The sequence below is a fragment of the Schistocerca gregaria genome, chromosome 11 (genome assembly GCF_023897955.1).
Source record: "Schistocerca gregaria isolate iqSchGreg1 chromosome 11, iqSchGreg1.2, whole genome shotgun sequence".
Lineage (NCBI taxonomy): Eukaryota > Metazoa > Arthropoda > Insecta > Orthoptera > Acrididae > Schistocerca > Schistocerca gregaria.
Genome location: NC_064930.1, coordinates 63,150,840 through 63,177,599, shown reverse-complemented (window position 1 = coordinate 63,177,599; position 26,760 = coordinate 63,150,840). Strand labels below are relative to the sequence as shown.

At 40.2% G+C, this 26,760-nt stretch overlaps 1 protein-coding gene across 1 annotated transcript in view; it reads right to left on the bottom strand.

The window, feature by feature from the left end:
• Positions 1–6,178: 6,178 nt before the first annotated feature.
• LOC126295504 (insulin-like growth factor 2 mRNA-binding protein 1) overlaps positions 6,179–26,760 on the bottom strand; it is a 717,023-nt gene continuing 696,441 nt past the window's right edge. Inside the window, 1 exon segment of the mRNA XM_049988083.1 lies at positions 6,179–14,488. Coding sequence (XP_049844040.1) covers positions 14,267–14,488 — 222 coding nt within the window. The 3' untranslated portion in view covers positions 6,179–14,266.

Here is a 26,760-nt window from a genome sequence, read left to right as displayed (position 1 = left end):
AATGAAACCTTATGGATTTATAAGCTTGGGAAATATTGCAAACAACACGTGAGCTGGTGTACGTGCTAACACATAGGCTGCAAGAAATTGTATTATGAATACTGTCAGAAATGTTATATAAACCAATTATTGCAGTTGTTTGTGCTTACTTTCTTTCACACATCATGTTTTGTTAATCCTGTAGTGAAGGGGAACAAGCCAATTCGCTTCACAGATGGAAAAGCCACTACAGGCTACTTGTCTAATGTACAGTCTGCTTCAAAAAGAGTTACCAAATTTCACAGGACTAAGTCTTCTACACAGATGAAGCTAGAAACTTAAGATGAATTTATGCCACATACATAAGAGACAACAAAGATTTTATTTTGGAAGAGTTGTCTTATTTCACAGGCATATATCTATGAATGCACATACTTTGATAGTTTTTGGAGTTATGTTGTGGATCAAAGTTCTCATTTACCCTCCACCAGAAGCACGACAAACACTGTGACAGACAAACTCATCCTGTACTTTTGTGAGCACGTGTGGAGTTACAACATTCAGTACTGCTGCTACGCTGTGTTGCTGTTTATCTGAGGTGGTTGGAAGAGGAGGCTGAGAGAGACTTTCACAAATGCTGAAAACAGCAGTAAAAATCTCATACCTGTGAGCCCCTTACTACAGATGTGTAGCAAAGGAAGCATGCCAACTTCATGTGTCCTTGGGTAGTAAATGTGCTGCATCCAACTTCCACTCTTCCTTTCTTTCCCCTTCTAGCCCAGGCAATTAACTAAACGTGTGGCACCTGATGGTAGCATGTACTTATCACTTGTTACTCTTTCCACAACCTCACAGTATTTTTCTGCACGCGATTGAAGAAAGCTCTTTGTTGTTTGCGCTTACTTCATTCACACGTTTTGTAAATCCTGTAGTGAAGGGGAACAAGCCGATTTGCTTCACAGATGGAAAAGCCACTGCAGGCTACTTGTCTAATGTACAGTCTGCTTCAAAAAAAGTTACCAAATTTCACAAAACTAAGTCTTCTACACAGATGAAGCACAGCTTCTTGAAATAAAGATAACTACTTCTTTTTAGTAATATTGCAATAGAATGAGTTTAGAATGTGCTAATAAAAGTGTGTGGATAATGTCATTGACATTCAAAACAGCTTCCAGTCACCATGGAGTGGATAAATACATGTGCTGTATCATTCTCAAAGGAATCTTATACCTTTCTTCCCATAAAATAGTGACAAATTCAGGTAACAGTGATGGACGTGGATAGCAGTCACACACCCTTCTCTCCAAAGTAGACTACAAAGAATCAATAATATTGCGATCTGGTGCCCTCAGTTCAGGGCGTTGCAATCCTGGACGATGTGACCTGTGGCACCTAGGGACCTGTCACCCTGGAACACAGCATCATGACTCGGAAACAAATGTACCACGAGATGGACCCTACAATAAAAATGGTCACATAATCCCTGGACTTAATGTGACATTGCAGACTAAAGGCCAGCTCACACTGGCCATCACATCACGGAACTGTCATGTCGAGGTGTGTTCACACAGTCTATCACGTCACAGCACATCCAAGTCAATTCAAGTCAACTGATCTCAACTCCCATGCCTCTCCTCAAGTTGTGGTTTTACTTTCTTTTTTTTTTTTTTTTCTTCAATGCGAACTGCAATCTTCATGAGATAATTTTCTATGGTTTTTATGAGTGACATAGCTCAACTCCAAAGCGGATCCAGATGCACCGGCACATACGTGAGGGATTAGTGCTGCATTAGTATATTTCTGACTGTGCACAGTAAATACGGAAACTTGAACCACGATAAAGTTATTACTAAATTCATCCAAGCAGGGCAAACTCAGTTATTCTTTTCTTGGCTACTAAAGGACAAACATCTGTAGACATCCATCATCAAATGAAGAATGCAGAATGTGCACGGGGCAGCACATCTGTCAAAAACCACTGTTGTGGAATAGTGCTCAAAGGGATGTTGGTGCTTCATAACAACGCATATACCCATATCGCGAATGTCGTACTGTGCATTATCTCAAGTCAGAGACACTCGATCACATGTCCTAATGTCCCAATCTCTTCCCGTGCATTTACCACGCATTCGGTCCCTCAAAAAAGGCCTCAAAGTGTAGATACGTGTCGGACGAGGATGTGCAGCAGGCAGTTACGCACTTCTTCACACAGCAGGACACTGTTTTACCGAATGGGTACCTTCAACCCAGAGTGTTGGTGGGACGATTGCCTCGGTGCTTGTGGCAGTTTTGTCCAGTGAGCATGCCAACTCTGGACTGCACAGCCTTCAAGCAGAAGCTTTTTGATTGCCCTTTATGTTTATGTCTGATGGCCAGCAAATAGTGTAACAGTTGAACTGTTTGTTTATTGCCACATGTTAAAACACTTCCATCCACTTGGGCAACATAATACCAATTTGTGGCAACACAGTAAACTGCCTTTCGGTGCAATAGTGTGTAACTAATGTCCGGTCTGAGAGAAATTCTTTGGATTGCTCCTTTGAGATTCATAGATTATTAATTAGGAAGATAACAGTTCAAAAAAATTGTTTTTTAGAAAACTTCACTTCTGTACATAAAGTCGAGGAACACTCAATGATTTTTGTACAAGAACCAAACTCTGCACAGATATCATACATGTCATTTTGAAGAGAGACCCTGAAAGTATTTTTTTTCCATGTATACTGCCACGGTGTAGTTTGGTAATTTGCCGATAGTCAGCGCTAGGCGCAAACATGGCGACTTCTACAAAGGACATTTACTCCTGATACTGGATTACTTCTGTCACTGGATATTCCTACCTACTACTACGGGTTGTGTGTGCCCAGCTAAGAGAAGCAGACGTCCCAGGGTGAGTGAAGTAAATGCGGAGCGTGTACGAGAGAAATTCGTAAGGAGTCCAAAGAAATTGGTGTCTCGTGCTGCTCGTGAACTCTAAATGGCTCCAATGACAGTGTGGAAAGTCCTGTGACAGAAGCTGTCTATTCGAGTTCTGTTCACAGTTGCAACGGCTGAATGAGGATGGTGATGGCGTTGTTGATCGCTTAATTTTTAGTGACGAAGCCACTTTTCACACTAATGGGAAAGTGAACAAGCACAATTGTAGAATCTGGGGTAAAAACTATCCACAAGAATACATTGAGTATGAGTGTGATTCCCCAGAGGTAAATGTTTTTTTGTGCCATGTCATGTCGAAAACTGTATGGGCCATTCTTCTTCGCAGAAAGCACTGTCCCTTGATATTCCTACCTAGACATGTTGCAGCAATGGCTGATGCCTCAAATGTAATTGGACTCTCCATTGATATTTCAGCAGGATGGGGCTCCACCCCATTTACATCGTTAAGTTTTACCTGAACACTGAGCTGCTGCGTCGGTGGATCGGCCATGCTACAGAAGGGGACAGCTGTTTCACGAAATGGTCTCCCCGATCACCAGATCTCATTCCGTGTGACTTTTTTCTGTGGGGCACATTAAAGATCTGGTGTATGTACTGCCTCTACCCTGGGATGTAGCCGAGCTCTGGGAGAGAATACAGGAAGCGACTGCCACAGTCGACAATGCCATGCTGGGACGGGTATGGCAAGGATTCGATTACCGTATTGACGTCTGCCGGGTCACTCATGGTTCTCATATCGAATGTATGTAAAAAAACTTTGTTTCTCTTAAAAATGCAGTATCTATGACATCTGTACAATATTTAGTTCTTGTACAATAAATAATTGAAAGTTTTCCTGAGCTTTATGTACACAATGGATTTGTCACTATAGGTCTTGTGTAAAATCTGCTTTCAGTCGACCAACCAGTAGATAAAACCTCTGAAATTTGTTGTTGTCACGATTAACTGCAAACGAGCTACAGTTAATGTATCTGCAGCAAGCAGCACACAGTTCCGTGGTGTACCCTATACTGATGATAAAGGAAATAAATATCCTGAATGTGTCTGCCATCACTGTAGATATTTTGTGAATAATGCAGCCTGCATCACTTAATATTTATGTCAGTTTGGCTACTGTCATCATAAGCTCTACAACAGAAATCAAACATAAGAATGAGGTGTTTATTATAAGTCATCAGGCTACAAAATATAAATGCATTTTTTTTTTAATGTTCAATCATATTTTGGAAATTTTAAAATAATGTTGGTTACAGTATCAATGAAGCGTATGCTCAAGTTGGGTATGAATTGTCAACTCAGCTCAAAAATTTTTTTGAAGATTAAGCACTTGCCTAGAGATGGCACTAGTGTTAGGGCAATGCCTTTAACTTTAGCCCCTTTGCACATCACAATTCAAAATGACTGTTTTTAGAATTATAAACATGCAAAGCTAACTAACCATAAAGCACAAATCAAATGAATAAAGATGCACGTTAAAAAAAATAATAATAATCACGCAGCAACAATGTCGTGCAGAGTTCATCAGAATTGAAAAATACCAATTAAATTTGTTTTACAGTCCTACATATACACAACAGCCACCTAAACTCTGGTATTAAATATTTTGCCTCAACATCTAAACAGGTTCATATCAACTAGCACTTACCTATTATTGAAAAAAAATTTTAGGCAAGTCGATCATGAATGGCCCACTTGCTCTGCTGAATGAACTTATTAAAACATTTTTGTCTTTTAATTTCTCACCTCTACTAGTCTGAGAATGTGTAACAAATACCTCTCACCTTTAGGTTCTTTTAATTCCTGAAATAGATCTGACGGTGATAGTAGCCACATAAATAATACAATAAGTGATTTAGGTGACTTTATCCATGAAGTCTCCTGGAATATCCCCTTCACTAAATTGAAACCGATGTTAATGATGACAAATGTGGCACTATTTCGTGAGGCCTGACAATTTCTGTGATTACGACTGAGTTCCTCAGATGAATTATTTGGAGTGAGTTGTTGATACCCCTCCTTGATAATACTAAAAATGAACAGTCCAAACATTGAGCTGAATCAAGCTGTACAGCTTGTTTATGGTGACAATGAAAAAAGTTCTGAGCTTACTCTCACCATCACAGAAGCTTATAACAACACCATAATTGATGATCATTTCCTGAGCTGAAATTTCTAAGAGTGGTTCAATTAGGCACTGCTTTTTTCACTGTGTAAGATTGACAGCATTTTCCCACTCTTCTGACATGACTGTCGTAACAGCTTTGTTGGATAAGGGCTTTAACTGCGAGGCAAGTAATTTATTATAATCACTATTGAAAAAATAATCCTCTATTTAGCCCCATATCAATCCAACCACGTTGAAATGGCAGTGGCAATGAGCCAGTGTGTTTTGCCAGCTATTTCATAACTGGGAAACGGTGGCTTATGGAGAGACATTAATTCCATAAGCTCAAACATTTTAGGATCACTTCTTCTACATTACAGCACACTGTCACAGTTGGCAACTGTCAGCAACAACAGAGTGAGTGGAAATGGAACAACTGTCAATGGTGTAGGCACGTAACAAGAAAACTCATTTCTCTTTACTGACCTCATACAGCAATCCCTTAGCAGAGAGAGGTCTGTGGAACTTCTCAAGCAAAAATTACTTTCAACAAAGTTGCTTTTAACATTATTCCGTATCACACAACAAATAATAGTAATAACAGATGAATTATTAACTAACAGAAACAACCAAACAAAATCTTATCATGCAATGAATGATCTCTTAGATGACAAGCTGCCTAAGGCACTGTGCCAGTGACAAGTCTGGGAAGTCTGTTGCTGCAGCCACATCTTGTGGGATCAGCCAAATGCATAGAATGCCTCACACGTGCCTCACCACACCACGCTCGTCTTAACTGTTGACCCCAAATTAATTTTAAGCAGATTATAACTTTTCTTACCATCCATTTGCCAAATAAGATATTCTGCTTGCTGGAGAGCAAGAAACAGCTACAGACCATTTAGTTAAACACAATTTGACAAGATTTTTTAAAGCTAACTGCGAGCTCAATATTTGGTTTGTCTGTACATGTAATTCCATTTAATATCACCTTCTAGCCTCTGTAAAAATGATTAGAATGCATGTGTTACCACCTACAAATGTTGAGCAACAGGCAGCAGCACAATTTCTTCAGTGTCAGGAAAACTGGCAGGTGGGAAACGGGAGGAGGTACTGGGAAGAAAGTGGCCAGTTGTGAACAATCAAAACATTTGCAAGTTAACTAGAATAATTTAATATTTCTCTTTATGGTAGAAAAAGGAAAAAATGCAGGCGTGTTCAATGGACCACTTGTTTACAATTTTAATACAATATCTATTCAAACTGATTTTAAGATATTTTACTTTTTTAAAATTCCTTTTACAAACTCTCAATCAAACAATCATTCCAGACAAAAGTGTACAGCACCTTTTGTTATAAAAATGTAGCAGGCAGGCAAGAGACTTTCAACACTGTGAAAATTCACACGGGGCGACAGCCGCGAGTTGCCTGTACGAGAGAGCTTCCAGACGAATATGGACAGTCTACGAAGGCTATGGTACATTTCTTGTTGAACCTGATTGTTTAATTGGATGTTACGACACTTTACACTGAAGTATAGTAAGATCGGTAAAGAAACCCAGGAGCACGTCTACACAATTTACTGTCAAACATAAAACGTATGTGTACGGTGACATCCAGGTAAGAAAGCTTGGAGGGAACAACATGATATTTAGATACAGATAAAATATTTCCAGATTTGCATTTGAGAAGCAGTACAGAAACAATGTAGATATATCTCAAGATGTGGGCCTCGACAGATCTCCAATTAATTTTCGCTCAAATTTCGAATACAATTTTCCAGGTCGCTACACTCTTGCTGCCAGTGTACTCGCTACACAAATCTAATTAAAAATAACTGAGGCACATGCGAGTCCTGCCCCCACACGTGCGCAGTCATGTTTCAAACTTTGTTCTTTACTCGTTCAGCTAACAACCACTTTAAGGAAAAGTTGATAAAAATGACATCACAGCCAAGTTCTTACAGCCTCTTACAACATACTTGCAAGGTCTAACAGCCATTACACAAAATTTTACAAAATTCCATCATTCCTCTCTCACACTCAGATCACGACACCTTTTTACCTATGACAGGTCGAGACAGTACCCAACCAGTACGCGAAATCAAAATTGTGCAGCAATGGTTTATCGGTATACAGAATTGAGGAACAAGGTTCCAATTACACAGAAACAAACTGAACAGAGAACGGATTCTAAGCATTTCCGCACAGAACTATTTTCGAATATCGGACCCAAACCCTGAGATAACTGTTTCTTTACAAACTGGCTGCCTGGTAAAGCAGACAAACATTCGAGCAATTTCTGAGCAGATAAGATAGCAAATTGGGCACGGCAGCAGCTCGCAGACTCCCTGAAGTGTAATGAGGTAGACAGGCAACCTTCCACGAACTGCGGCTCGTGCAAACTAAAGAAAATCAAAGTGCATATGGAGTGTGAAATCTGGAAAATGTGGCACACAAACAATGCCCAAATTTCCATGGAGCAGAACTGTGCCCAAAACCTTTTGTCATCTGCCGTACAATCCGAGCACGTGTCCTTGACGGAACTGTCGTGCCGGACGTCAGGCACGAAGCGGACCTCACGTCGGAGAGAAACTGTACACAAACATATTAGAATATCAGCTGCCCATAAAGCGCCAGAAGATACACGTTTCAGCTCTCAGACCCCACAGCCAGAAAGCATCTCACAGACCGACGACTATCACAGTCAGCGAGCTCCCACGCCCCGGTCAGCCGGGAATGTGGCCGGAGTCAGCTCGCAAGTATCACATTGAATGGGGCTTCCAAAAAGGCACAACTCGCTTTCCGGCGCGGGTCCGCTCGACCCGAAGAGCATTGGCAGATTCCCCCCCCCCTTCCCAAATGGCCGGTGCGGAATAATCAACGAGAAACAAGAGACCGCAACGGTGGTAAGAGACGTGGCGAATTCTGAACTCGCCCTAGTGGCAGCGTCAACACCTCAAAAAATATTTACAGTAAATGCGCCACTCGGGTGAGGCAGATGGGGCGAGAGGGGAAACTGCAATAGGAAGCCGGGCTTCGAGAAAAATACTGGCACACTTTCGGGCAGCTCCTCGGTTTCGATAACAGACAGTAAACCCACGTGCAGAATTCACGGGATAAGAGTTAAATTTTTTTTTTGCTCAGCCAAAAAGGTGAGCTCAGTGACACGTGCATTTCATCTTGTACAGTACTGATCAAATGGGTTCAAACTAATATTTGCACCCTCCAAGACTTTACTTTTTATGATCCTGAATATAGGGGAAAAAAAGGGGGGGGGGGGGGGGAATGAAGCACACAGTTGCACTGTTAATACGGAGCTTACAATTGTGAGAATTTTTATCACAGGAATCGATAATCGTTACTGTTAGGGTACAAGAATTGTGAGTACTCTGAAGGGAGTGCTCGACACACACAACCGGCAACACCGAATTTTACAATCTAGCCAGCTGGGGGGTGCGAGAGGGCGAACGGGAGCCCTGAGCACTTTAAATGTGTTAACTGCACACATCCCCACCTCACAAATACAATCGTAATAAGATTATGTGACACATTAACAGCGCACAACTGCATGTGTGCAATTGCTGCACACAATACTCTACGGAGGCTTCACGTTAATTTGGGAAACTCGACACAGGGAAAAATTTACTGAAGAAATACATTTTAAGTTTATCGGTACAACTGAAATGCCTTAATTATGAACTGTAATTACCTGCATATCAAATCCCTGATCTACAATACTAACAGAATTGAGAAAAAGAAACGGCTCATTCTATGGATAATAGCAGTAAATACAAGCATACAAACAGTATTCTGAGTATGGTACATTATGAATACAGCATTTAAACTTTTGTTGTTTGCGTTACCAATGTGAAAGCATTTTTGTTTTTCTCCGAGTCTACAATTACAAATTTGATTCACCAAACACTACATTCCCAAACACACTAATATCGTATAATTTTGGAAAATTTTCTATTGCGCTCATAAAACTTGCTCATTTTGATTTGTAGTTGTGGAAGCAACATTAAACAGACAAGATTTCAGAAACAAAATTACATCGATACATTTAAAAATGCCAACAACAGAAGAAAAATTTAGTACAGAGGATCAACATCCTTTATTCGTACCAAATAAATTCCAAAGTTTAAAAAAAAATTCTAAATGAGGTAATAGAGGAGAGCTTAGTTCTAAAAAGAACCTGATTTACATTCCTGAGTTAGTTTGTACGAACAGCACCTTACAATATTTCTTTTCGTACATCCTTTCCAATTCTTAACATATTTCAGTATGGCACCTCCAAAATTGCTTGAAAAAGAATGAAAAATACACTGGTGGGTGCGAAAAATTCTAAATAACAAAAACTAAAGCAGATGAATTTTTGTTTCCGAAAATTAATTGTTGCCATAACTGCCCTGGCAGTGGAATGACAGACCAGCACAATCACTAACAAGCATAGCAACTACTAGAGTATTACATTTGCATCTGGAGCTATAAATATATTATTTTCCTTCCAACAATGCCCGTGTCAAAAGCCAGTTCGTTATGCCACTGCCAAATTTTCGACCCTAAGTTACATCAGAAAGAGGAGCATATGAAAATTTTCCTTTACAGCAAACAACAAAACACATTTCTCTATTAACTCTTTTATATCTTAAGGAATAAAATCAATCATAAAAAAACGTGCGGGGTACATTGTTTAGTTGAGTGCAAGCAAGCAGTTTTGACATTACATTTTCAAAAGGTAAAGAATTCATTTCCACAAAGTCAAAACTGCATGCTTCTTATGTGGACTTTGCTTTACAATTACAATTAACACATATGTAACGTACCAGTTACAGAATATTTGGAAACAAAAACACTAACTAACTGTACCTCGAGAAAGGCTCTTGTCAACCAAAGCATGGTCAAATTCGACAAAGCAGCAACTGAACCAGAATTGCTTTTACTTGCATAAACAATTACATTTGTGTTTGAAAAATTGGATACTGCTTTATTTCACTTTTACTATCAAGTCATCAAATCAATTTGTACCGAATGTACAGCTCGAGGTAGTGTCAATAGTCGCACCCTACACACTAACTAGTAAGGTACACTGTCTCGAAATATTTTCAGAAAAAAAGTGGATAACTGAAATAAGTTCACTGAAAACTACACAAAAATACAAAGTGTGCCACAGCAAATTCTGTTAGGGAACATTTTTCGTCTATGGTATTCTTTACTCCAGCTATTGATTACAAAATTATTCCAGCAGAATCTGCCTGCTGTGGAGGCAAAAATATTCTTATTTAAATCTGTACTTATTACCTATGCAAATACCCCACTGACAAAACAACAAAAAGTATATATATATATTTTTTAAAGCACCCCGTTTGTCACCATCAAAAGCGTGGAAGCTTTCTGAGACGTCTCCGTCATTGTCAATGTAAAACAAGTAATACTTTAGCGAAACTAAAAACGCCGCTCGAAGTAAGTCCTACAAATGAAAAGGCTCGCACACAAAGTGGTTTCGCTTCTGCTCGCACCGAGCTGCGGACGGTCAGAAAAGCGTAGCTACTGGCAGGCACCGAGAACATCTCGCATGAGGTACTGAGAGGCATTTTCCAACGGAAAAGCTCACCTGAGTGGTCATTACACAAGAAAACCGTCAACAAACAAAATATTGTTCTGCTACATATATTCAACAACAGTTATAAGCTAAATATATAATCTTAATATATATATTATGTGTATGTGTGTGTATATAGATATATATTATATTCATCCTCATTATATAAGTATACAGAAAAAATAATCTGTCGATTATTGTACACAAATCTGACCGTCCGATTCTACGTACGAGGTGCTGCCCCCAAAACCACTTTACATCTGCGTCCGCGGCAGACAAACGGGATGCTTGTTTCGGAGCATTTAACTATTGTATTATTTTATAACCATTAAAGTGATAACTGCTTAAAAGTTCTTTTGCTTTTCCTTTAACAGCTACGGAATATAAATTGAGGTATAAACCACTGAACCCGTCGCCACTCGAACAGGTGGCACATGGTCTTTGTTAAACATTTTCCACCAGGGGCAAAACAAAGAGGACAGGAACTGAAATGTCAGATGTCGGGAAAAACCTGTCTCGTGTTAACAAATAAAAGAAAAACAGTTGGTGGAAGTAACCGAAAATCTATCTGAAATGTAGGCAGAAAATGGTTCTCTTTCATACCCTAACAATATTGTTTGGTTCTGTAATGAGCCATGGGTATATAAATGGATAAGGTATAAATGGTTTTTCTTTTAAACTAAGGTACATTCTTCCCCACTGTATTAATATCCTGCAAACAAAGAAAAAGCTTCTATCTCCCTTTTCTCCCCTCCTGTGAAATTCACTTTTAACTATTTATCTATATTAATAATTATTACTATTTTACTTAACCACTGCAGTTTACACATCGGCAATCGATTATAAAGTTCTCATCTCAAAAAAACTTGCAACGGATCAAGAAAAACAAAGAACAACACTATAATTATTTGAGTTAATGGTTTTTATTCTCTTAACTGTGGCAGGGCAAATATGAAAAACTTAATTCCCAGTCTTTTACTGTTTCATATCGCATTGTCGCCTATGAAGTTAGCATTCCCTTTAACTTTTACATTTTTCTTCGGGGGGGCTGGCTATCATTTCATCTTTTTTTGTTTATTTTTTTCCTTTTTTCCTCAAATATATTTCTGCTTGTGTTTGTGTGTGTGAATGTATTTATGCACAAATGTGTATACATATACTTGTTCCATCTTGTGTTACTATTTTGCAAAGAGTGCAAGGGTACTGTTTTGTTGATGTAGTTTCATTTCAAACATTGTAAATAGTGCCCACCTGCATTAAAACATATGCCCATGCAAAATGCTATTGCAAAATATTTTCAGTAGTCCTAATCTGGGTCAACTTACAGACATGCTGATGCTCAGTGAAAAAGAAAACAAACTCCCCAGCTTCTTACACTGTTCATGAAGCATCATCGGTCAATAACTGCTTTTTCTTTGTTCTAATTGGCTGTCACTTCCAACTGTGGAGGCTCTTAACTTTTGTACAAACTGGAGACTTGGCGTAATTTGAAATGCTATATGGGTAGCTGGAGAGGTGCAACTTTATTGCTACCAGTTACAAATTTTGAGTGCTGCTCCACAAAGGAAACCGAAGTCCATTTACCTCTGCCATCGCGACAATAGTGAAAAGTGGAACTGTCAACTCGCGTTCGTCGCAGACATTTTCCTTCGCGAATTTTGTAATACGGTCACTTTTCTGCAACTGGAGAAGGTTTGCATTTCACTGCGTGAAAGTCCACTGCCATATCTAATCAGGGGAGGGATCGAATTTTCCCGGGAAAGTATTAGTCGGATGCCAGAAGCCAGTTTTGTCTTTCGTGAACTGTTGAGGCAGTAGTGAATACGAGACAAATGAAGTATTAACGACAGAGCACTAATTTGACACTGCTACGCTGCACAAATGATTTAGTAAAGACGAGTCATTTGCTAATAAACAGCTTTTGCTTTTCCATTCACTCTCCATTTTCCCTTCCGCACACAGTCCAAAAAATTCGGACAATGCCGGCAATTTTTTTATTTAATAATTATTATATTAAAAAATCTAACAAAATTTTTATCCAACAATGTATCAAAAATAAAGACTTTGTTTTAAATAACTTTCAGTTTTTTTATAAATGAAAAAGAAATTAAGATCACAATATATTATCACAAATTGTGACCATTATTCTGTCTAAAATGTCATTACTTTTTCATTTTTGTACTAATGAAAGGTGACACAGGTCACATTCCCACCTCCACTTTGAAGTCTGACCTTCCTTGTTTAATTCTCTCTACACCTGTCATTATCCACGTCTCCGTCCGTCGAAAGCATTTCTCCTCCCCCACAACACGCCTCACATTCGGAAGGAGAAACGTGCGTGTCGCCAATAGTGGGTCAAAAGTGTGTGCGCACAGAGCCACCCCTTTTTTTTAAAGTCCTGTTCGTATAAAAAGTTGAATATGTAAAAAAGAATCTAAGGAAACTAAAAGATTTAAAGTCTCGTTGGGACCGACGGATTACGTTTGCCACGACCGGAATGACTGAGGTATACTTTTCCTCCGCGTCTGACAATCCTCGGTCCCAGAGGTACAAAATGCCACAGAGCAAAAATGTCCGAGGCTCCAACGTAGTGAGAAAAACTCTCGTTTCCCTCTAATGCCACAATGGAAATATAACACGGTACCATATACAAAGTAAGGCAGACAGTGGAATTTTAAATCTTCCTAATTTATTTTCCAAATATTCAAAAGGAAGATCGACGGACCAAAGGCAACTAAACCCTGGCGAAGCTTCACCTCCAGATGAAGAAATAGGTCTGTACATCAATTCCAGACTGTCACGGGACACAGAAACACACGTCCCGAACACAACAGGAGCGGTTGGCAAAGCACGATTTTGTGACTGGGATAAATTGGTAAAGCCGTAGAGGATGGTTCGAGAGGTGGCACGCCACTGTATATTACCTTTGAGCCCCAAGTCCCATCCTTCCCGTTTCCACTCTCCATTTACCTCTAACAACAACAGGTAACAGGTAAGCGACATTACCTAACTAAGTCTGCACTCCGGGGCAGGTAGCCGTCCGAGACCGGTGGCGCCACAAAATACAAATATTTAACAGCGAACGTAGCACGTGTCCGCCGACACGGAAGGGCAACCGGGCCCGGAGTGCAACCGAGTCGAAACATCACGATTCGGTCTGGCAGGGAGAACCCCGCCACAAAAAGAAGTAAAAGAAAACTGCACCAGACGGCCACACCGCCCACTCGACGCGAGGTAAATTGGCAGACGGCGGAGTGGACACCCGGGTCGGACCGGATGGGAAACGGACAGACAGAACGCACTCTCCTGCGGACGGCACCACCCGCACTCCCACTGTAATGTTAACAGGTGCTGACGTCACACTCCTTAAATCACTAATTCAGTTTCAGGAACTCGGGTCGCCGCCACGCCCCCGTGGCGACTCAAAGTCCGTACCCCTCGCACGTCCTCTCCCTCTCCACAGTCGTCGTCTCGTCTTTCTTTGGTATATCACAACACACGTACACAGTCACACGCTGCCTGTCGGCGCGTCCGCGTACATCCCGTCGCTGAGGTATATACGTTGTATCCCCGCCGCCGGCCGACCCCCCCTGGCGACAGCCCGACCCCCCGCCCACGTGGCCCCCGAGGCCGGGGCCGCCACTACTGCTGCTGCTGTTGTTGCTGCTGCTGCGGGGGAGGCTGCTGCTGCTGCTGCTGCTGCTGCTGCTGTTGATGCTGCTGCTGTGGCGGGGGTGGCGGCCCGTCGCGGCGCTGCCCACCCGGACCCCCGCCCCTCGGGGGCATGCCGCCGCCTCGGGGCTTGCCGCCAGGTACCAGTGGTTGAGCCTGCATCACCATCGCCCGGATGCGGCGCTGAGCCGACTGAAAGAAAGGTGCGTGTTAGTGGTGTGGAGGAGGGTAGCACTGCTACAAACCTTTTGTTCTTTAATTTTTAACGAATTGTCATATCGTCAATTGAAAACTGTGACCTTATAAATGTTTATATAAAAATTTACACTGACATCACCGCATTACTACAGTACTCACACCTTCAAAGATATGACAAATAATCCTTAAACAATTCAATTTGGATACGTAAATTCGAGCTGTAACATCACAATACAATATAAAATACGAAATATACCTCAAGTCATTAAGCAATGTGAGAAACCGTTTCTCAATGTTCGATGTAGGTATAACTCAATTTCACGTATCATGATGCAATTATTTTTGTATTAATTGTGACAACTGAAGATGGGAAACTGCGAGAAACAATAATGTGAATACCACAGCAATTAAACAACCTCGACGATATAAATAATTATACACTTTTTCGTACTGACTAAAGACAGTGGCAATGTCCATTGCGAAGTTCACAAAGCAAAGTAAATGACTTATTCCCTTCTTATGTATTTACCCACTAAGTTGCACATACTGTTTTTATGTTGAATTTCTATCAATCTCGAAGCCTCGTAGTTTCTCACAAGAACCTTCGTGCCTAACAGTGCAGGAATTGACGAGTCTGCAACACACACGGCTGCTCAGAAATATGGGACCACTTTAATTAATAATTATTCCACGAAATACAACTTGTACGTGAAAAACCAGTGTACGGTGGTAATTTTATGAACACTAGTTATAAATGTTAAACATGATTCCTGAACAACAAATAAATATAAGGTAGCCAAACTTGTCCCGTATAATCGATACCACCAGTCATGAAGTTCTGCAGGTCGGCTAGCGGTGTCTGTGGAAGCGGGCCAACTTCACGAGAAAAAGTCAGATAGTGCGATATTGTAAGATCTCGGCAGCTGGGATGTAAGGGCCTAGCTTCTCTTCAAAAATGCACAGATGTTGAGGTGCTGATTGGGCAAAGCCCTGTGTTGTCAAGAAATGAAATCTTCCGTGTCTTTGGTATGTTAAGCAAATAAGTGCATTCTTCAGTTCATCTCACACGCTCTTCTGACACAGTTGGCCCCCATGCTTTGTCCTTTACAGACATCTCGTTCACCCACATTGCTCGAACCGACTGACACGTAGGTTAGGGTGTCAGGGAACTACAGAAAGAGCATCTGTCTAAAAGGGGGGAGGTAAAACACAGTAAGTTAGTTGTAGAAACTATCGGTATTCCAGTTATAATTTGTCATAGCTGTGTTGGAAAAGAACCAGAGGTCCAAGCCCTAATAGAAAGCACTGAGGCTCAAATAGTTATAGGTAGAGAAAACTGGTTGAAGCCAGAAATAAGTTCAGCAGAATTTTTTACAAACAATCTAACTGTGTTAAGGAAGGATAGACTAAATACAATTGGTGGTGGAGTATTTATTGTTGTCAGAAGTAGCTTGCCTTGTAGTGAAATTGAAGTAGGTAGTTCCTGCAAAATAGTACAAGTGGGAGTAAACTATTAATTGGATTGCTCTACTGACCTCCGACTCTGAAGATATAGTTGCTGAACAGTTCAAAGAAAACGCGAGCCTCATTTCAAATAGGTACTCCACTCTCACAATTATAGTCTGTTGTGACTTAACCCTCGATATGCTGGAAAAATTATATGTTCAAAGCCGGCAGCAGACACAAAAATGTCTGTCTGAACTTTTACTGCATGCTTTCTCAGGAAATTACTTTGAACAATTAGTTTATGAGCCCACTCTAAGCATAAATGGTTGCTAACGCATACTTTACCTCTTAGCAACAAATAATCCTGGGAAAATAGTATCTTTACGAATACAGCGATTAGCGGCCACAAGGCAGTAGCTGCTAGGCTAAATACCGTCAACTTCTACAAGCATCAAAAAGGAATGCAAAGTATGTGTCTAAAAAAGCTGATAAAATGCTCTTAACACCATTTTAAGTGACAGTCTGCACTACTCCTGATATGATAATGTAAGTGTAAAAAAGTTGGGCTGATTTCAAAGAGATAGTATCGACAGCACTTAAGAGATTTATACCACAAATTAATGAGCGATGGTACTGATCCCTCATTGTAAACAAAAGGGGCAGATCGATGTTGCAGAAGCAGCGGAAAAAGCATGTCAAATTTAAAAGAATGCAAAATCCTCAAGATTGGCAAAGTTATGCAGAAGTTCGGAATATAGCGCGTACTTCAATGTGAGATGCTTTTAATAATTTCCCCAACGAAATTCTGTCTCAAAATCTAGCAGAGAACCCTAAGACACACTGGTCATACATAGCACACCAGTGGCAAGACGCAATCAATACCTTCACTGCGCAATAATGGTGAAGTCACTGATGACAGTGCCACTGAAGTAGAGTTATCAAACACGATTTCCCGGAACTCCTTCAGCAAAGACGAAGTAAATATTCCTGAATTCCAATCAGGAACAACTGCCAAGATGAGAAATATAGAAATAGATATCCTCGATGTTGCAAAGCGGCTTAAATCACTTAATAAAAGCAAGGCTCCCGGTCCATACTGTATACCAGTCACGTACCTCTCCCCGAGTATGCTGATACAATAGCTCCATATTTAACAATTATATACAACAGCTCTCTCACAGAAAAATCCGTATCTGAAGTCCAGAAAATTGCTCAAGTCACAACACCCAAAAAGGGAAGTCAGAGCAATCCATTGAATTACAGGCCCGTATAACTAACGTCTATTTGTTTGCAGTAGGGTTTTGGAACATGTACTTCTAAGGAAACAATTTATTGACACAATCAGCATGGATTCAGAAAATACTGTTTCTGCGAAATACAACTAGCTCTTTATACTCACTAAATTACGAGTGCTATCGACACACAATGCCAAACTGTTTCCCGTATTTTTAGATTTCCAGAAGGCGTTCTACACCGTTCCTCACACGTGTCTTCTAACCAAACTGCGTGCCTATGGAATATCACCTCAGTTGTGCGACTAGATTCATGATATCCCATCAGAAAAATCACAGTTTGTAGTAACAAACGGAAAGTCATCGAGAAAAACGGAAATACTATGTGGTGTTCCCCAAGGAAGTGTTATAGGCTCTCTGTTGTTCCTGATCTATAGTAATGGCATCGGATACAATCTCAGTAGCCATCTTAGATTGTTAGGAGATGATGCTGTCACTTACCGTCTTGGAAAGTCATCAGATAACCAAAACAAACTCCAAAATGATTTAGGTATCTATATGGTGCATTTGGGACAACTGACTCTGACCCTGAATAAAGGAACGTGTGAAGTTATTCACACGAGTACTAAAAGAAATTCACTAAACTTCCTTTACGCAATAAGTCTCACATATCTGAAGGGTGTAAATTCAACTAAATACTTAGAGATTACAATGTAGGAAAAAAAATAGATAATGTTGTAAGTAGAGCCAAGCAAAGACTGCAATTTACTGGCAGAACACTTAGAAGGCGCAACAGATCTACTAAAGAGACTGCTTACACCACACTTGTCTGTCCTATTTTGGAGCATAGCTGTGCGGTGTGGGATCTACATCGGATGGAACCGACAGATGACATTGATGAAGTACAAAGAAAGGCAGCTCTTTTCATTTTATCACAAAGTAGGAGAAAGAGTGCCACAGACACTATACACAAATTGGAGTGGCAGCCATTAAAACAAAGGCATTTTTCATTGCAACTGGATCTTCACAAAATTACAATCACCAGTTTTCTCCTCCAATTGCAAAAACATTCTGTCGGCACCCACTTATATAGGGAGAAATGCGTATCACGATAAAATATGAGACATCAGGGCTCGCACAGACATTTTTCCCGTGTGCCATTCGAGAGTTGAACAGTAGAGAGAGAGCTCGAAGTGGTTCACTGAACCCTCTGTCAGGCACTTTATTATGAACGGCAGAATAATCACGTAGATGTAGATGTGAGAAACAGAATTATAAACAGAATGGCCTCCGCATTAAAGTTGGAATCTCGCTACTTCTAAACTCGAGAATGGAATGCAGCAAAACTTTTAGTGCACAGTAGCTACTTTACTGTCACGAACTGGCTGTATGTCAAGGTGAGCCCTCTAGTGGAGGTTTACACAACTGTCAGTGCTCTGGTGGAGGTAACTGAAACATCAGTTCCTCTTCTATTCCACTAAGTGCAGCTTAGGCAGTGTTCCAGAGCTTAAGTAAAGGTTAGGAAGTTCATTAGGCAACACACTACGGTACTTTTTATGAGTTTCGTCCAGTAACTTTTACTCAAATTAACACCACACAACTAAATCATTCAGAATTCTAACTTACAGTTCCAGTGTCAACTTTCACGTCCAGCAGAATTACCGCAGACTTGACAAAATAAAGCCTATCTTCTGAGAGTTAACTACCACTAAAACAAAAAGACAACGTGACAGATTAATTTGTTAGCAAAACCACGGACTTTGAAACAAGACTAAATCAGTTTGCTGTCTTATTTTTCACGGATTATATTAATGCCATTCTTTCCATTTCTATATCTACTTTTGGACTACAGCTGCACAGTAAATACCTTAATTACTTCGCAACAGTATTAGGCAAAGGAAAAGTACTTACCATAAAAATACTCACCATAAAGACGACAACGAAATTAGTCACGCAAATAAATTAATCAACTGACGGCTATTTGAGTTTCAGGCACGCACAACTGATAGACGTGTCTCACATTGAGCTTTTGGCAAATGGCTTCTTCGGAAAAGAAAGAAAGAACGTGCATTACACGAATGAGCACACCTCAGACGTACATGCTCACTGGTCGGAGCTAGCAGTCGTGTGCACGAGGTGTGCTCGCTTGTGAATGCGTGTTTTCTGAAGAAGGCTTCGTCTGGAAGCTCAATATGTAACAGTCTTTTAGTTGTGCCTGTCTTCACAATGAAAGCAATCTGTCTTTTCATAATATTATCAACATTTGAACCTGGACTTTCCACTGTTAGAATTACTTCACAGTAGGTTTTCCCAACTTTTATCATTCAGACAGTGATTCAGAGGTTCTGCTGATTCCTACATGTAGTTTGTTTCGTTATGACATTTTTATTTTACAGAACTTTTTTCCTTCTTCAGAGTACTAAACTCACTAAAAACCACCCCACTAAAACTTTTGTTGGAACATTTCCCTGTATCGAGTTGAAGATATAGATATCAGTTTTTTCTTAATATGCAATCATTTGGAAGTTATTTTAATTTTAAATTATAACTTCATAAACTTTATATGCAGGCTGTTAAAAGAAAAAATTATTCAGTATTTCAGGGGATGATTGTGTGCATCAAAACAAGAAAAAAAGTGTCTTATAACCATGGGTCCAACAAAGCACACAGTCTGAAATATGACCACTTGTTCACATGAACTGCTCAACACGATGTCCATTTCTCTCAATGTATGCCTCTTCCCTTTGGCGTAAGGTCTCTCACACTCCTTGAAATTGTCCCGGTCGGTTCTAATGTGCCGAGATGCACAGAAGACAATTGTTTAGTGTCTGCATACCATTTATTGGAGTGGCACTTACCAAGTACTTCACGTGTCCTAATGAGAAGTCTAGTGGATTAAGGTCCGGGGAATGAGCAGGCCGAGGTATGGGACCTCCATAGCCAATCCACCAGTTTTCAAATTTCCCCGTCAGGTGTCGAAGTACAATGCAGAGAAAATGTGCTGGTGTGCCATCACGCATGAACCACATCTGTAGTCTGTCCTGACATGACACATCCTCCAGCAAGATAGGCAGTGCATTCTTCAGAAGTGCTGATAATGAGCCCTTGTTGATCTCTGTGGTAGCAGAGATGACCCTAGTAATCTATCAGCAAGAATGCCGATCAGTACACTGATTGAGAACTGGTCCTCATGCCTCGTTCCGTGAACTGTTTGGGGATTGTCATTAGCCCACAGATGCTATTACGGAAATTTATAATGCCACCTTGTGTTAATTGTGTCTCATCAGTAAATAAAATCTTGGAGGCAAATTGTGGATCTGCACCACAGTGACAAGAACCATTAGCAAAACTGCACTCTGGCAGGACGGTCTTGTGTCCTAAAGGCCTGGACATACTGAACACAGCACAGATATAATAACTGCTCACGAAATACTTCCCCGTCCAGAAGATGACGAAAACCTTCAGCTGCTGCTATTCGTCGCACACTGGTTCCAAGATTGTTGCCCACTGCACCTAGAACACGCTCCTCCATTTCAGGCAAGCAAACTGAACAGGGCCTTCCACTACTTTGTTGGGTGCTATGGAACCTGTTTCCCCAAGATGCTGGAACAATCAGCTAACTAGCTTAACAGACGGTATTTTGCCTGCTGGATATCGTTCAGTGTACAGGTTAGGGGATCTCTAACTCCATTTGCTAAACCGCAGCAGTAAACCATGTATGCCATTTCCCTAGTGGAATGCAAAGCCTCCATTACTAGGTCATCTCAAGAGTATCAGCAAGAGAGAAAATATGTTGTAATGTACCACAAAAATCTCAACAACATGCTCTTTAAACGTGACCTGTAAGTAGGCGGAACATCACAGCACACAGCTGGAGTTAGTACAAATCTACGAGAACGAACATATGTAACTATACTATAGTACAATGGCACAACATAAACAGAACAACTCACTGAAGGCCACAGAGCAAACTAATGTTTACATCAATACTGCACAGCAGGATCCCATCACGCAAAACCTCGGTACGACACGGAGCTCAATGCACCAAAGGTGTTCAGTATCTGCAACCACATGTTCGTGATGCCTTCCTACCTCACAATATTCCATGCCAGGGGTTGTAATTAACATTATTTACCAGGGAGACATCTGCAGTAGGACAAGCAATGCATTGACGTGGATGAGATCACAAGAGCACTTCCTATGGACACGTGTACATATGGCATATGTCATAGTGCATGCTTTGTAGGGTCCTCAGACATTTCTATCTTGTTTTGATGAATATCATCATCCTCAGAAATATTGGATGATTTTTTTAACATGATAATGATGACTGATACATTCCACTCCAAAAGAATAGGGCCTAAATAATATTTAAAAGGCATACAAATTATCAAGACGTAGAAGATCACACCTCAATCACATCGTTGTTTTATACATTATGAGATACTGATTCCAATATGGACAGGCTCCAATTTGAGACATTTTATAGAACTCAAACACAGTGAGGTGAGAGTTTTTATTGTTAGTAGCAGCAAGTAATGTTCAGTACTTGGTACTTTCCACAATTTGTTAAGATTAGGTCAAAACTTTACATTAGAGTTTTGTGTAACAACTAGTGATACGTAAGTAATATGATTGTTCTTAGCACGCATTCATTACTGAACAAATGATTTTTCTGAACTCAAACACAGTGAGGTGAGAGTTTTTATTGTTAGTAGCACAAACAATGAAATTTATTGACACAATGAAATTCCAACAGGAACTGAAATGTTTGGCCACAACATTAGAAACTGCCACTGGTAAGTTTTGACGGCCATTCCTAACCTGAGTGATTCAAATAGCTAAGTTACAGAATGTTACATAACTGAGGGCAGGGTCATGCGTGGGTGGTCGTTATATCACTGTGTGGACAGTGGACAGTTGTCATGCTTGGCAGCAGAGATTGGTCAACAGTTTTATTGATGCAAACCGGCTGACAGCCCGTGATGTCTTGCAGTGTTGTTTTAGGCCAATTTTAATGCTCCCACTACCTATTCTATGGCACTATTTCCAGATAGACATACAGCAGTCTCTGTTCACTTCTGGAAGTCTTGTTGGGTTGGTTAATATTATGTAATGTAACGTCAATAAAAGAATTATTTTACAAGTTTAATGTGTGGAGTGTCACATTAGATTTTCACAACAATTTTTGTATACTAAATTTTGACTAACAGGGGATTTAATGAATGCAACTAATATGGATTATGTAATTTTTAGGGACAATATACAGTATTTCCACACTGCTCCACTACAGAATGAAAAACTGTAGCTGAAGTGGCTTCACAACTATTTACAATGAAGTCACTAACTGTGGGGAGCCAAAGTTTACAAAGAATATTGAAATTGTAAAGACAGTTTGTGGAAACTGAAATTATTCCCTTCTGTGGGATGTAAGCAATTTGTGCTGTGAAATGCCATCAGTAATGTTTAATGAATTACATAGTGTTTTACGTACTATTATTCTGAGTCAATAGGTGCTACAGTACACAATTTGCATCACTAGCATGAGAATGAATAGGAAAGCCACTTTTTCCACTGAACAGCTGTTATATTGTGATTGTAGCAGCTGATCTACAAACATTACTGAACTTATTCATTCAGAACCAACACACTGGGTCTCTAAAGTTTCTACTGATGAATTTTTAGTATGCTTTTGGTGACTAATTGGTATAACGTCTAACAGTCAACAGAGCTCTGGTTCCGTCTTCCATCAGTTCACTTTTCGTAGTTCACTGTTACACATTACTACTACCCTGTCACTAGAAAATATAGATGTTTCGTTTCCAAACATCAGCAACAGTGAAATTGTTTTTCTGATTATGTTTTAGCTTTCCTAACTATCAGTGCAGAAATATGTTTTCAATATTTCGCCAATGTAAAGATTCTTGAGCACAGTGTGTTATACAAAATACTTAGACGTTCAAAATTAATGCAGCAAATGGAAATTTTGTAAGGCTGCATTCATTTTGCCACAAAACAGTGTAAACACGTGATAGTAAAGTACAAACAATGTAAAGAATACATAACATAATCAACTGCAACATGAATTATTATTATAGCTTTTTCCCCAACAAACGAATTTGCACAAACATTCTGACAACTGGTTAATGTGCTCAATATAGGATGTGACTGCCTTTGGTACAAATACAGGCCTAACAACAGGATTTGCTGTGAATGATGTCATCAATCTCGTATTGAGGCAATAGCGCGCTTTCTTCCAGCATTATATTCCATCCACACAAAGTCTGGGCCCACAGCACCAGTTACAACAGCACATAAGGTCCCAAGATTTCTTTGTGGTACACGACAGCAGTATAAGCTTGCCGTTTCACCTGTACAATTTCACGAAGAGGTGTGAGTGGTGAACATAATCCCTGTCCACACCACATTAGGAACCCTCCTCAATATCAGCCTTTTCACGATGTTTGGGTCCCAAAATCGTGTTCCACATGCTCTCCAGATGCAAATCGATCGAGAATCCCTCTCCAGATCAAACTGGGACTCTTCTGTGAAAAGAACACTGGCCCAATGTTCGATCATCCATGTGGCATACTGACAGCTCCGCTCTAGACATTCCCCTCTGTGAAGATGCCAGAGGTAAACAGACAGCAAATCCTCACCAATAAAGGCCACTCTGCTGAAGGTACAACATTTGCCTTGAGACAACATGTCCAGGGGATGCTTCAAGGTCAGATGCAGGTTGCAGTAAGGCACTACCTTCATGACCTTAGAGTCAAATAATGATCCACTCTTTCGGATGTGACATATGGTGGGACCTGTCCTGGTCTCTGGGATACAGTTTCAGTCTCTATAAACTGTCACCTCACCCGAGAAACAGAAGGATTCACATTAAGCCATCAGGTCACATCAGTTTGTGACTCCTGCTTCCATTCTTCCTATGGCCCTCCATAGCAGAGTGTCCAGTAGGCGTCTTCTCTATGCCATACTGCACTGTCTGAGACTGTATACACCACGATTATGGATGTCATACTGCTCTGCAAACACTACCCCCTAAATAGGTAACGTGACATCACTGCTGGCACGGTTGTCCATTGATCAGAATGACATCATCTGTGCAGAACACAATGTTAACAAAATCTGACAGTTTGTATGATTATATCATGAATTAGACACAGGATGGAAACAGAAGTTTGCTGCTATAGTTTTGGAAACCAGTTAACATAATGTGGAGACAAAAACTATATTCATAGATTTGATTAAACTAACTTCTAAGATGAATATCTCTACAGGAGAAACTAAAATTGCTTAAATAAAACAAATCAAACTATACCTGCAGAATGTAGAGAAAGCTATAAAAATTGGTGTATGTCTGACATATACACTACTTCACGACACTGTTCAGTATACTTCGCATTAAATGTATAGCCACACAAGAATGTTGTTCGCTTTAGCTACATACCAAATAACACTAAGCACTACTTTGGTGCTGCTTATCAGATCAGTGTCTCATAGCCACTAGGCCAAAATTTCAAATTTGTACACCCCACACGCAGTCTGAAAAAATCTTGGTGGCCACCCGATGACTGCCAACCCTCTCGCTGTACAAGCTCTGTAACGACGACAAACCACAGGGTAAGTGGATTCATTTGTCGGTGTTATGGCTTGCCACAAAAACACAGTCGTATACACAAACATTTTTTTCTCCCACTTTACTGAGAAATTTGTTCCCGTGTGACAATGAGTCCTCTAGCTGCTGCCATCAAGTTTGTTTGTTGTCATTTATCACTAACCTGGTGCTTAGAGTTCGAGGTGTACTTGCTACTACCAGACCCCCACTACTGCAATGTACTAACATGAAACTACACAATTAGAACAAATAGTGAGTACCTTTATGTGTTACATTTGCAACACCTGTCTGTCTGACAAGGTCAATGCCCTATACGCCTAACTAGGTGGTTGCAGCCAGACGAGGTAGCCACCACACAGTATGTTTACTTAATCAGCTCTTCGAAGTGCAAGCTCCCAATACCTCACATCAGAGAAACCCCGCAATACTGGGGGAGAGGGTTATTTTATGCCCACATTTCGAAAATATTGCAATCAAGTCATGCATTTTATACCATAAAATTTTGAAAAATGTTTATTTTTAATGAAGTCTTCAACCAAATTCCTAAAGTGTTTGAAATTTTTCAGTTAAACTCAACCTGAATTTTTTTGTCTTATTAGTAGATGTGACTTTTTACAATGAAATTGTATTCAACAGGTTCTGGTTTAGGACCCTACTTCGAGTCAATCTCTCTTTGAAATGTATGCTGTGAGTAAAAAGAAATTAACAATGTTAATTACTGTTCTTTAAATTTTTTTCTGCAGTGGCCTTTTAAGGCGCCCTCGGTACTACATGTTACTGAAAGTGCGTTAGTACTGCTAAGAGAGTGCTAAAAGGTACTTTCACATTCTGTATTCTATTTGTACACCAGACGTCAACAGTATGTTGTTAACCCTTTCACTGCTGTGGGTGTACATAAACAACCCCTCAGGTGCTGTGGACACACATACATGCACTGCTTGTATTTCCCTGCATGTTACAGATGTTTGTACACATCCAGAGCTGCCGACTCGTGGCGAACGAAAAGTTTTGAGTGTGCTACCATTTGCAAAAGAACCTTGTTTTTGAGCTACAATTGTTACAACCACACAATATACGATGTGCAAGGACGTCAACAGGTGCATTGCATACAACAGTCCTTCGGATATAAAACTTGACAACTATAAATGGAATAACATATCCTTCTGCTCTCAATTCTAAATAAAATTTCGACATCTTACCTACATTTCATTCGCTGCAATGTGCAAGCTAAAATCAGCCCCATGCTAAGTTCACGCAATGCTTTTTACCTCTGAAATGCATTTAAAATTTTGGCCAACCTTTTATTTAATTTGGTGCAGCGCAGTAAATACAGCATGTAATGTAAAGAAATTCAGTCCTCTACCGAATGAAAGCATCTGACTAAGATCAAACATTTTCCCCTGATCTTTTCAAAAAATCAGGTAGTAATTCATATCAGGCAGAAAGCTCCCTCTCAACAAAGGCATCAGCATCTGGCAACAAGTATAGCCATAACACAGACCACCACCAGTACAGACTGTAGTGAAGATGTCCATAGCAGCAAAAGGGTTAATATCAGTTAATAACAATCAAAGATTGTTCTTTTTACATTTTTTTAAAGTGGGCAGAAAGTAAAAATGTGTGTTACTGACAATTCACACACACACACACACACACACACACACACACACACACACACCTCAGAAATGTCTTCACTGTTGCTGCCCTACACTCTGCTCACTTTCAAGAGGCTGAAGCAGTTCCTTCTTACTCTCGCAATGTTTTTACTCCAATCTCCCCCCCCCCCCCCTTCCCGCCACCTGATGACATGATCTCCCAATGGCACTTCATGCCACTTTCTTTTCCCTAATCTTCGTTAATTGTGATTATCTTATCTCCCCCCACCCAATACCATTGCTCCTCCCCTGTCCATTGCTGCTAGCACTCACAATTCGTATTACTTGCCTGAAATTTGCATTTAT